The sequence below is a fragment of the Echinops telfairi genome, unplaced genomic scaffold (assembly GCF_000313985.2).
Source record: "Echinops telfairi isolate 266 unplaced genomic scaffold, ASM31398v2 ScPeMD7_655;HRSCAF=1070, whole genome shotgun sequence".
NCBI classification, from domain to species: domain Eukaryota; kingdom Metazoa; phylum Chordata; class Mammalia; order Afrosoricida; family Tenrecidae; genus Echinops; species Echinops telfairi.
The window spans coordinates 17363057-17373032 of record NW_022104553.1 but is presented as its reverse complement, the minus strand read 5'-3'; the positions used below and the strand labels follow the sequence as shown (position 1 = coordinate 17373032).

General features: G+C 50.9%; 1 protein-coding gene across 1 annotated transcript in view; it reads right to left on the bottom strand.

Moving 5' to 3' along the window:
• RDH13 (retinol dehydrogenase 13) overlaps positions 1-2750 on the bottom strand; it is an 11169-nt gene extending 8419 nt beyond the window's left edge. The window contains exons 1-2 of the mRNA XM_045292387.1: positions 2686-2750; positions 1114-1232 (exon numbers count right to left, since the gene is read on the bottom strand). Coding sequence (XP_045148322.1) covers positions 1114-1232; positions 2686-2750 — 184 coding nt within the window. The remainder of the gene's footprint in view (positions 1-1113; positions 1233-2685) is intronic.
• Positions 2751-9976: the final 7226 nt, after the last annotated feature.

The window sequence follows — 9976 nt, the reverse complement described above, 5'->3', positions numbered from 1 at the left end:
TCCACTGGTGGTGGAGTGAAATTTCTAAATGAAGCTCTTCTCCCCAACTCCCCATCACTCCCGCCCCAAGAGTGGGTGGGACTGTGCGAATTGGGCGTATGTAACCCACCAGAGGGGACTGGTCTGTTGTCGTTAGCAGTATATTCCCCTGCCTATAAGGATGAGCCACCTTTGAAGTGATCCAGGGCAGACTGGACCTCTAAGTGCTCCTTAGAGGCAGGGATGGTGAGACTCTGTCTTACAAACCGTGGACGTGTGTGAGGAGAGACCAGTCCCTGGAGAGGACATGATGCCGGGTAGAGAAAAGGAGGAAGACCCTGGAGGAGATGGACTGGACACCGTGGCTGCCCCCATGGGCTCCGGTGTGGGAATGATTGACAGTGGCCCAGGAGAGGATGGAACTGTGAGACAGAGCACCTGGCTTCCTGGGCCCGAGGCAGGGGCCAAGGGACCACGTGGTTGAGAAGCTAAGAGCCAAAGAGAGACTTGGCTGCTGGCGGAAGTGAGGTGTAGCTGTGCACCAACAACTTGACCCCTCCCGTTGACTGATCCGGACTTGTGGTAGCCTGTTAGCTTCACTAATACACCGAACCCACTGCCATCGGGTCAATACCGACGCAGAACGGCGCGCCGAGACTGAATCTTCACTGAATGGAAAGCCGCCCCTTTCTCCCACAGAGCGGCTGGTGGTGTCAAACGGCTAACCGTGTGGTTAGCCGCCCAATGCGTAACCACTACGCCACCAGGCTCCTTAGCTAGTAAACCCCCTGAATTGTGAGTTGTGCCTCCTTTGCAAGGAATGATCGAACCTTGCACAGAGTGGAGAGGGAAGAACAGGTGGTGTCCGGCTAGGCCAAGAAGGATGGAGAAGGGGGCCTGTCTGACCCCTGCCTCATGGCCATAGGGAAGCCAGAGGCAGTCCGCCCCCCCCCACTCGTGCCATTTGTTGCACCCATCGCTTCCTCTGAGGCCCCAGACCCTCCCCGTGGGTCCCAAGCACACAGGCTTGGGGCTGAAAGCAGTTTCGGGTCCTTTTGGTTTCTACCACTTGCAACCAAACGTGACTATTTCAGGGGCCCCAAGCCCTGAACCGGGCGGCCAAGGGGACCCTACCTCTTCTGGCCAGTTCCAACGCGGTCTGCTTCCCGATGCCCGTGTTGGCTCCCGTGATGATAACGGTCTTCCCGGGTATGGTGGCCTTGCTGGGGCAGGCCCCGCCACCGACATGGTCCCTGAGGGTGAGAAAGGGCCCCCGTGGGCTGTGAGTCCTTGCTGTTTTACAAGGGCACTCCCACTGAGTTGGGGCTAGGAAGAAAGGCCTGGCAATCTCTGAAAAACAATCAGCCAGCCAACAACCTCCAGATGGAGACGGGGCGAACCCCTCAGGCAGAGACCACTGCCCCTCAAGCCCCAACAGAGGAAGCGCTGTTTAAACCTCATACCTGTGGAAATGGGGGCTGGGGGCAGGGGCGTGCCAGAAGGTCACAGGAAAATGAGATCAAAAGAGAAAGATTTCTTTTGGTCCACAAACTTTTTGAAGCCCCCTCTGACCTGGTCAACAAGGTCTGCTCTGGGTACCAGGAGGCCTGGTAGCTGGTGGGTTACGCATTGGGCTGCGCTATGGCAGTTCAAAACCACCTCAGGAGAATGGACTTGCTACTCCGAAGAGTGTTACAGTCTCAGAAACCCACAGAGGCACAGACTCCCTCGATGGGACCGTTTGGCTTTAGTTTGCGCCGGGAACTGGGCCCTTTTAAGATCTATCCACAAGGGGACAAAGTGACAACAGTAACGGGAAAGATTAGACAGAGACCTTACAGGGGCAGGGAGTTGACATGAGGAGCCCTGGTGATACAGTGGTTAACATGTTGGACTGCTAACAGCAAGGTCAGCAGTTCAAAACCACCAGCCTCTCTTTAGCAGAGAGTTGAGGCTTTCTACCCCCTTATGGATTTAAAGTCTCAGACACCCACAGGGGCAGTTCTACCCTGGCCTGTAGGGTGGCCATGAGGCAGAAGCAACTCGTTTTGGGAAGGAGTTTAAAATTCTCTCTTACTGAATTCGCCCGCATCCATCCACTGAACGGGCACAGGTTTAAACACTTGGTTTGCAGTAAGTCTGACCGTGTGTGAACTGGGGCCCTCTGTGGTCTTTGGGGGCGTACTCTACAATATCCCACACAAACGGGATCTCCGTTTACCGAGTTGGGCAACCCCATTTGGCACCAAATTTCTGACAAGGCGCCTTAGAATGGTATCTTGGGGAGAGGGCTCCCAAAAAAGTTGGTGGAAAAAACGAATTCACCGTTTGAGTCAGGGAAAAGAACTTCTTTTTTTCTTTTTACTAAGTGGGTGGGAAAATGGAAGAAGATCGTGGAACGTTCCCCGGAACTTTCTGAAGTCCCCTCGTGTATGTCCCTTGCACCCAGCCCAGCACGTGGCTCGGAGGAGCACACGCACCCTCAAAATTCCCGCTCAGAGTCGCAAGTGCAGGAAGGAAAGGGCGCGCGGGCAGGCCGTCCTCCGAGTGACCTGGAGCCCGAGCAGGGCCCCGGGGAGCCCCTCGCGCCCTGGGGGCTGCGGGTCTGGAAGGCCGGCGACTCCGGGGTCCGCCCGAAGGTGGCGGCCGTGGCCGGCCCTCCCGGCCTGGCCGCAGGAAAGCGCCCGGGACAGAGCGGGTACTCACTTGAGCAGCACGGCGCCGCCCACAGCCGTGCCCGCCACGGACAGGGGCAGGAGGTAGCGGCTCATGCCGCCTGGGGCCGGGCTTCCGCGGGGAGCCGCGCGCACACCGGGCCCGGGCCGCTCGGGGGCCTTGGCGAGCCTTCCCTGCGCCCCACGTGGGTGACCGCCCAGGAATTACAGGGACCTAGAGTTTCCGGAAGTGAGGGTCGGTAAGGGCGGATCTTCCGGTGGTGTGACCAATAGGAGTGGGCCGTGATCGCAGGGACTTCTGGGATTCGTAGTTTTACGTGCAGGATTGGGAGTCCTGGTGGCAGGGGGTTACTCGGTGGGCTGCTAACAGCAACGTTAGCTGTTCGAAACCAGCAGTCGCTCTCCGAGAGAAAAATGAGACTTTTTAGTCGGGGAAAGGTTTACGGTCTCGGAAACTACCCCCAGGGGCAGTTCTACTCTGCCCTACACCGTGACTAAGTAGGAATATGACAGTGACAAGAGAAGTTGTTGTCCAGGTGGTTCCGACTCATCAGGACAGCGCGTCCAGTCGAGCGAAACACAGCCCGGTCCTGCGCCATCCTCACAATTGTTCCTAGGATTGACCCCATTATTGCAGCCACAGTGTCTCAAACCATCTCCTCGAGGGTCTGCCTCTCTTTTGCTGCCCTCTCCGTGACCAGCCGTGATGTCTTTCCCCAGGCAGTGGTCTCTCCTGACCGCATGCCCAAAGTACGCGAGACCAAGTCTCCCAGCTCCGCCTCTAAGGAGCGTTCTAGCCAGATCGCTGTGTTCTTCTGGGCAGCCCACGGTACTTTCAGTATTCTTGCCCACACCGTAGTTCAAGTGTATCGATTCTTCTTCAGTCTCCCTTATTCCACGGGCAGCTCTCACATGCTGTGAGACAAATGACAACAGCATAGCTTGGATCAGGTGCACCTGAGTCTTCCAAGGGAGCTCCTTCCTTAGGTCGATAGAGACAGGGACTGGATTCATGGCTCCTTGTGGGTACTGCCGGAGAGGTGGTGGGGCAATGGGGAGCTAAGAACAATAAGTACAAGAATGAGGAAAATGTTCTAAAACATGGTGATGGTATACAACTCTTCTTGATATTTGTGCAATATGTGGATTACCTGCCAATGAAACTTTAGGGGGAAGTAACCTCCTTGCTTATCAACACTTTAAAGAGACTTACCGAATGCAGATTTACCTAATGCGATGAGTGAGGAGGAGACGGACCTCGTTTGGGGGGAAAGTTCAGGGGTCAGCAAAGGCGAGGGACACCTCCATGAGATGGGGTGACACAATAGCTACAGTGGGCTCAAACGTACCAATGATCGGAAAAGAGGCAGGACTGAGCAAGATTTCACTCTGCGACACATAAGGTCATCAGAAGTCAAAACAGATTTTACCGCAGGCAACGACTCCCCAAAACTCCCTGTCATCAAGCCCGTAACACTCTACAGGACAGAGTGGGACTGCCTCTGTGGGTTTCCAAAGCAGTGAATCTTGACTGGAGCAGACAGCTTCCTCTTTCCTCCACCGAGCGGTAGGTAGTATTGAACTATTTACCTTGCACTCAACACCCCAGCATGTAACCCACTACACCACCCACATGCACAAGTAACAACTGCACTTTGGTACTGAGGGCCTTGTATGGGCCAAGTACTGTACTGACTAAATAGTATTTTCTTTAATTCACACACACACACACACACACACACCTTAAAAAACTCCCTGCCTTTGAGTCAATGTTGACTCACAGAGACCTTACAGGACAGGGCAGAACTGACCCCCTGTGAGTTTCTGAGACTGTAAGTCTTTGCGGGAGTAGAAAGGCCCATCTGTCTCCCAAGGAGTGGCTGGTGGTTTCGAACTGCCGACCTTACAGTTAGCAGCCCAACTGGTAGCTACTATGGTAGTTCTAATTCACACAAGAACACCCCCATCCCACCCCCTGTCCGCCAGTACAGGCTTTATTTTCAAGATCTCACACACACAAGAAAAGTTTAGGTTCATTAGTTGGATAGAGACTGATGGAATCCCCAAGACTACGTTCCTTACTCACCGTTCAGGACCGGAAGTGACCTCACGCAGATAGTTCAATTATCTGCCAAACAATAGGCTTATAAAAAACAATAAGGCTAGGGAGGTACCACAGATTAGACTCCTCAACCATTTGAGACCCAAAGGACACCACTGACAAAGGACAAAGTTCAGAGCGTTGGAGAGGAGGAGTGAGAAGCTCAGGGCAGGAGGAAACGGGACACCTCTTGTAGCACTGAGTGGATCACAATCAGTGACAGGGAAGCACAATGTGTCTGGACTGCTGAGTGGAACAGGCGTCATCTAACTCACAATAAAGAGGACTTTTGTGTTTGTCTGGCTTTCTTAAGGGGGAGGACAGCATTCACCCAAGGACAGAGTTCAAAGGGACAAGGACAAAGCAGGACGTGGGATACGTGGTGTTACAGGGAAGGGATGGCGCCATTGATGACGTGAAGCAGCCCATGGAATATGCCGACTGGAAAGGCGTCCTGCTTTGGGAGCCTTTGCTCAATTCACCATAATAATCACAATAAAAGTCTCTTTTCATTTTCAATAGGCATTTTTAAAATCGTTTTGTTGAGGGCTCCCATTTGTACATGTTGCCATCATCATTTTCAAAACATGTCCTTTCTCCTTGAGCCCTTGGGGTGTCAGCTCCTCGATTATCAATAGGCTTTCTTAGCACCGTCTTGAGAAGTTGACTCACATCGTTCCTAGGGGGCGGGCTGGAACTGCCCCAGTGGGTGTCTGAGACTGTGAACTCATCACGGCTGCATGAGTTGGAATCAACTCACGCCAGCCAGTTGGGTTGGGATTTTTGAGATGGTCCCTCTTGGGGATGCAGCCAGGGTGGTAAGAAGCCTTTCATGGATGGTGGGGTGGGGGTGGGGACTCCTGGGTTCTGCAGAGTGAGGACCGGGAAGGAGCAAGATGCCATGGAAGCTGAATAAAAGACCCTCCCACCTGCCTCGAGACACATCTTGTGTCTAACTCATACTCCACTCTTCCTGGACGGGCCTCTTGGATGGCGATTTTCCCTCGCTGCACTTCTGGCTCCTCTTCTCCAACAAAAGGATTGAGAAGCAGTATCCAGGTAGAGGCACCAAAATGGCTACACTTCAGCTAGGCAGACATTCCCTGGTGTGTCCTTGTGTGAGGTTTCTCAAGAAGGTAATACCTCAGTTCTTGGCTTCCCACAGGGAAGAATTCATGCCGAAGCCTGTTTGTCATCCGAGTGGCTTTTGATGAAGCACGGGGGCAGTTTTAGGTTGTACAGTCTCAGGGAAGCATGCCGAGCCAGAGCGCTGGGGCTCACAACTGGTCGGGCGAGCAACCTTGGGGAACAGCACACCCACACATGCAGAATGGATGCCAGAGAGCGCTGCACTGCAGGAGCGCGCACTGGGGCAGGGTAAGGAGAGAGGTATTTCCCACCTCTGGCTGGGGAGGCGTAGTTGAAGGTATTGGTTGACCCATTGGCTGAATTAAGCCCACCTGGGCGATGTGCTGGGCCTGGGCCTAGTTTGGGCTCCCAAGGTGTACCGCTCACCTGGCTTGAGGGCTGAATTGGAGAATGCCCAGTTCGGGAGTCTTCCTGGGTGTCAAATGGTCACCTGATTCACTTCCTACCTCCTCTAGGGGGCCTGTAACAGCATGGCAGGGACAGCCCCCTGTCCCTGTCCTGGCTACCCAACACTTGGGCCCACCTGGAGGACACCCCACCCCCACCCCCATCACCAAGCACATCCAGAGGCATGATGCATGCTTCCTGTTGCCCCTGCCTGCTTGCCAGAATAGCATGGACCCAACATGAGTTTTCAATGCGTGAACATCGCACTGTTAATGGTTTCAGGAGGCTGCCTCCCTCAAAATTGTAACAGGTATAAAAAGACACACACAAGGGACACATCGGACAGTGTAAGATATGACAAAATAATAATTTATAAATTATTAAGGGTTCATGAGGGAGGGGGAGTGGGCAGGGAGGCAGGAGGAAAATGAGCTGATACCAAGGGCTCAAGTAGAAAGCAAATGTTTTGAGAATGATGATGGCAACAAATGTACAAATGTGCTTGACACAATGGATAGATGGATGGATTGTGATAAGAGTTGTATGAGTCCCCAATAAAATGATTAAATAAAAATTAAAAAGACACACACACACCCCTCAAGACCCCAATATCGGATCATTTCCTATCCAACTGGTCACCACTGGAAAGAGCAGTAATGTTCATCCCAGTCAGTAAGCTTCCCCATACAACAGAAAGGATGACTTTGATCGGTCATCGGGCAGATTTTTGGTCTCTTGGCATCTATGTAAAGGGAGTCTCTTCCTCTTTGGGGAGCCTTAATATGTAAACAGCACTCATGAATAAACAAATGAGACAAGAAAAAAGACACATTGTTCCCTCCCCCTTACAGGGACGAAGAAACAGAACTTGATGGGCAATCTTCAGAGAAGGAAACTCAACAAACAGATGAGACTAATCACCCTGACTGGTAATCAAAGAAATGCCCATTAATACAATGATGAGATCATATTCTTCACCTATCAGATGGGCAGGAACAGAAACTATGATAATATCCAGTGTTGACAAGGATGTAGGAAAACAGGTATGCACACCTTGCTGGTAGGAGTTCCAATTAGTACAGGTTTCCTAATGGACCATCCAGCCATGTGTGTCAAAACCATGCCTTTGACCCAGCCATCCCATTGTAGGAATCAGCACGGAGGAAATGATTGGATACGTGGAATGCACAATACATTGGAAAATGTTTTTCACAGTCTTATCTACCTTGGGGAGACCCTCAAAGCTTGACTTACATGGAGGTTGCTGTGAGTCAGAGACAACCACAAAGGAGCAAGGGGAATCCATGTTGACGTCCATCTGCAGGGGCGTGCCCACACACCAGGCTGGTACAAATGGTGAAGGACTCGGCTGCTACCCCAAAGGTTGGTGGTTCAAGTCCACATAGAGGTGCCCAGAAGAAAGGCTTGGTGTTCTTTCTACTTGTGAGAAACCAGCCATTGGAAACCCTGTGATGGGTAGGAGAGTGGGGGGGTGGGGGCCGGAGAGGAGCTGACACCAATGGCTCACACAGAAAGAAAATATTTTGAAAATGATGATGGCAACATATGCACAAATGGGCTTGATACAATCGATGTATGGATTGTGATAGGAGCTATAAGAGCCCCCAATAAACTGATGTATGAAAAAAATTTTAAATCATATAAAAATAAGAAAACCCTATGATGTGGGAAGGAAAGAAGGAGAAAGAGAACAGGAAGAATCCAAGTGAGGAAATTGCAACTCATGTTGTGAAACGAAATGTGGATGTGTTGTCTAATGGAAAACCACTTTGTCAACTTTCACTCCAACCACAATTTTTTTTAAAAAAAAAAAAAGGAAAGGAAAGAATGCCGAAAGGACCAGGCTGTCTTGGAGTACAGCCCGAAGGCTCCTGAGGTGCAAGCATGGTGAGCATTCTCCTCGTGTGCTCTGGCTAGGTTATCAGAGGGAACCGGTGCCTGCAGACGGACATCCAGGAGAGCGAGCAAAACAGAGGAATTCCGACACTCGATGAGATGGACCGACGCCGTGGCTATCAGGCTGGGCTCAAATATAGCCACCGTTGTGAGGACGGGGCAGGATCGCTCAGTGTTTCGTTCTGTTGGACGTAATTCTTCAATCCCCTGCCATCAGGTCAATTCTGACTCATAATCACCCGATAGGTCAGAGTACAACTGTGCCCTGTGGGTTTCCGAGGCTGTAACTCTTTACAGGAGTAGAAAGCCTCATCTTTCTTCCACAGAGAGATTGATGGTTTCAAACGGCTGACCTTGTGGTTAGCAGCCCCATGCATAACCACTACACCACCAGGGTTTTACAAAGGGGTCTTTATTAGTTAGAGGTGGCTCGATGGCACCTAACAACAGGTAGGAACCCAAAGCAGCCCTAGACATATCATGGCAGTTACATGTGTTCAACTTGTGAAGGCGTGGAGTCTAGCCTGTCAATCAAGTCACAGCCAATGAGGCCTCTGTGTGGGCATGGCCTTCTCCTGAGGATTCTGGGAACTCCTGTCTTCCTCCCTGGAGGCAGAAGACACACACACTCTCTGCTTTGTCTTCCTGCTGACAAGCCACATGGAGCTATGCTGATGGAGTCAGAGCCCTGGAGCTGGAGAAGCCACATGGAGACCCACGTCAGTGCTGACATGTTTCCACCACCACTGGATTCACAAGACTTTCCATCCACTGGCCTGTGATCTTCCTGCATTTGACATCATTGCATGTGTTACATGAGTCTGAAGAGGAATTTATAGACTGATATCGGACATATGGCTGATATCAGACTTATGGATTTGTACTGGACTGGGCTGCGGTGTTTTCTTAATATACAGTTACTCTTGGATATAAAGTTCTCTATTACACACATATGAGTGTCTCTGGATTTGTTTCTCTAGTCTACCCAAACTAACACACATATCCATGTGAGTGTGTTCCAATAAAACTTTAACAAACAAGTAGAAACCGAGTTTGCTGACCCCTGTGATGGAGTGTAGAAAGATAAAGGTTTGGGTTTTTTTAACAGTTTTATTGGTACATAATTTACATAGCATACAATTCAGTCGTTCAATCATATCGAGAATTGCGCAATCTCCTTACTGTATCAATTTGAGCACACACACCCCATGGTTACGTCATCTTTAAAATGAGTTGTGCAATCACAGTCCGTTCTAGGGCTCCCTCCTTCATTTTTATTCCTGACTTCCCCTTTCCTTCCCTACACCCACCCCTGCATCCCCTATCAACCCACTTGTCAGTTATTATCACTAGGCATCCACTCCTCCTGTGCCTCACAGCTGGAAAACCCGACAGAAGCAATAACAAACAAAATCAAAATAAGATCATAGGGATGACCGATAAAATGTAAGACAAGGAGCTGGCCCCCACGAGTGCCAGAACTCTGCTGGCTGTGAATGCTGTTCTTATAAAGAGAACAATGCATGTAGATCCTCTCCTCTGAAGACTTCCCACTGGGTTCCCAGACACACCCGAGATCGTTAGATACCTATTTGAACTCCAAAGAGTCTGTATGCCTGCCTCCTTGTTAATACGTTACTGCAAAGTGCCAGGTGCTGTCCTAGGTGCTGAGAAAAAGGTCGTGTTATTATGGAATAAGCCAAGACCTGGAGTAAAGAGAAAACTAAAGAGAAGAACAGCTGAAGCTGAAAAACTAGAGGGAAAAAAA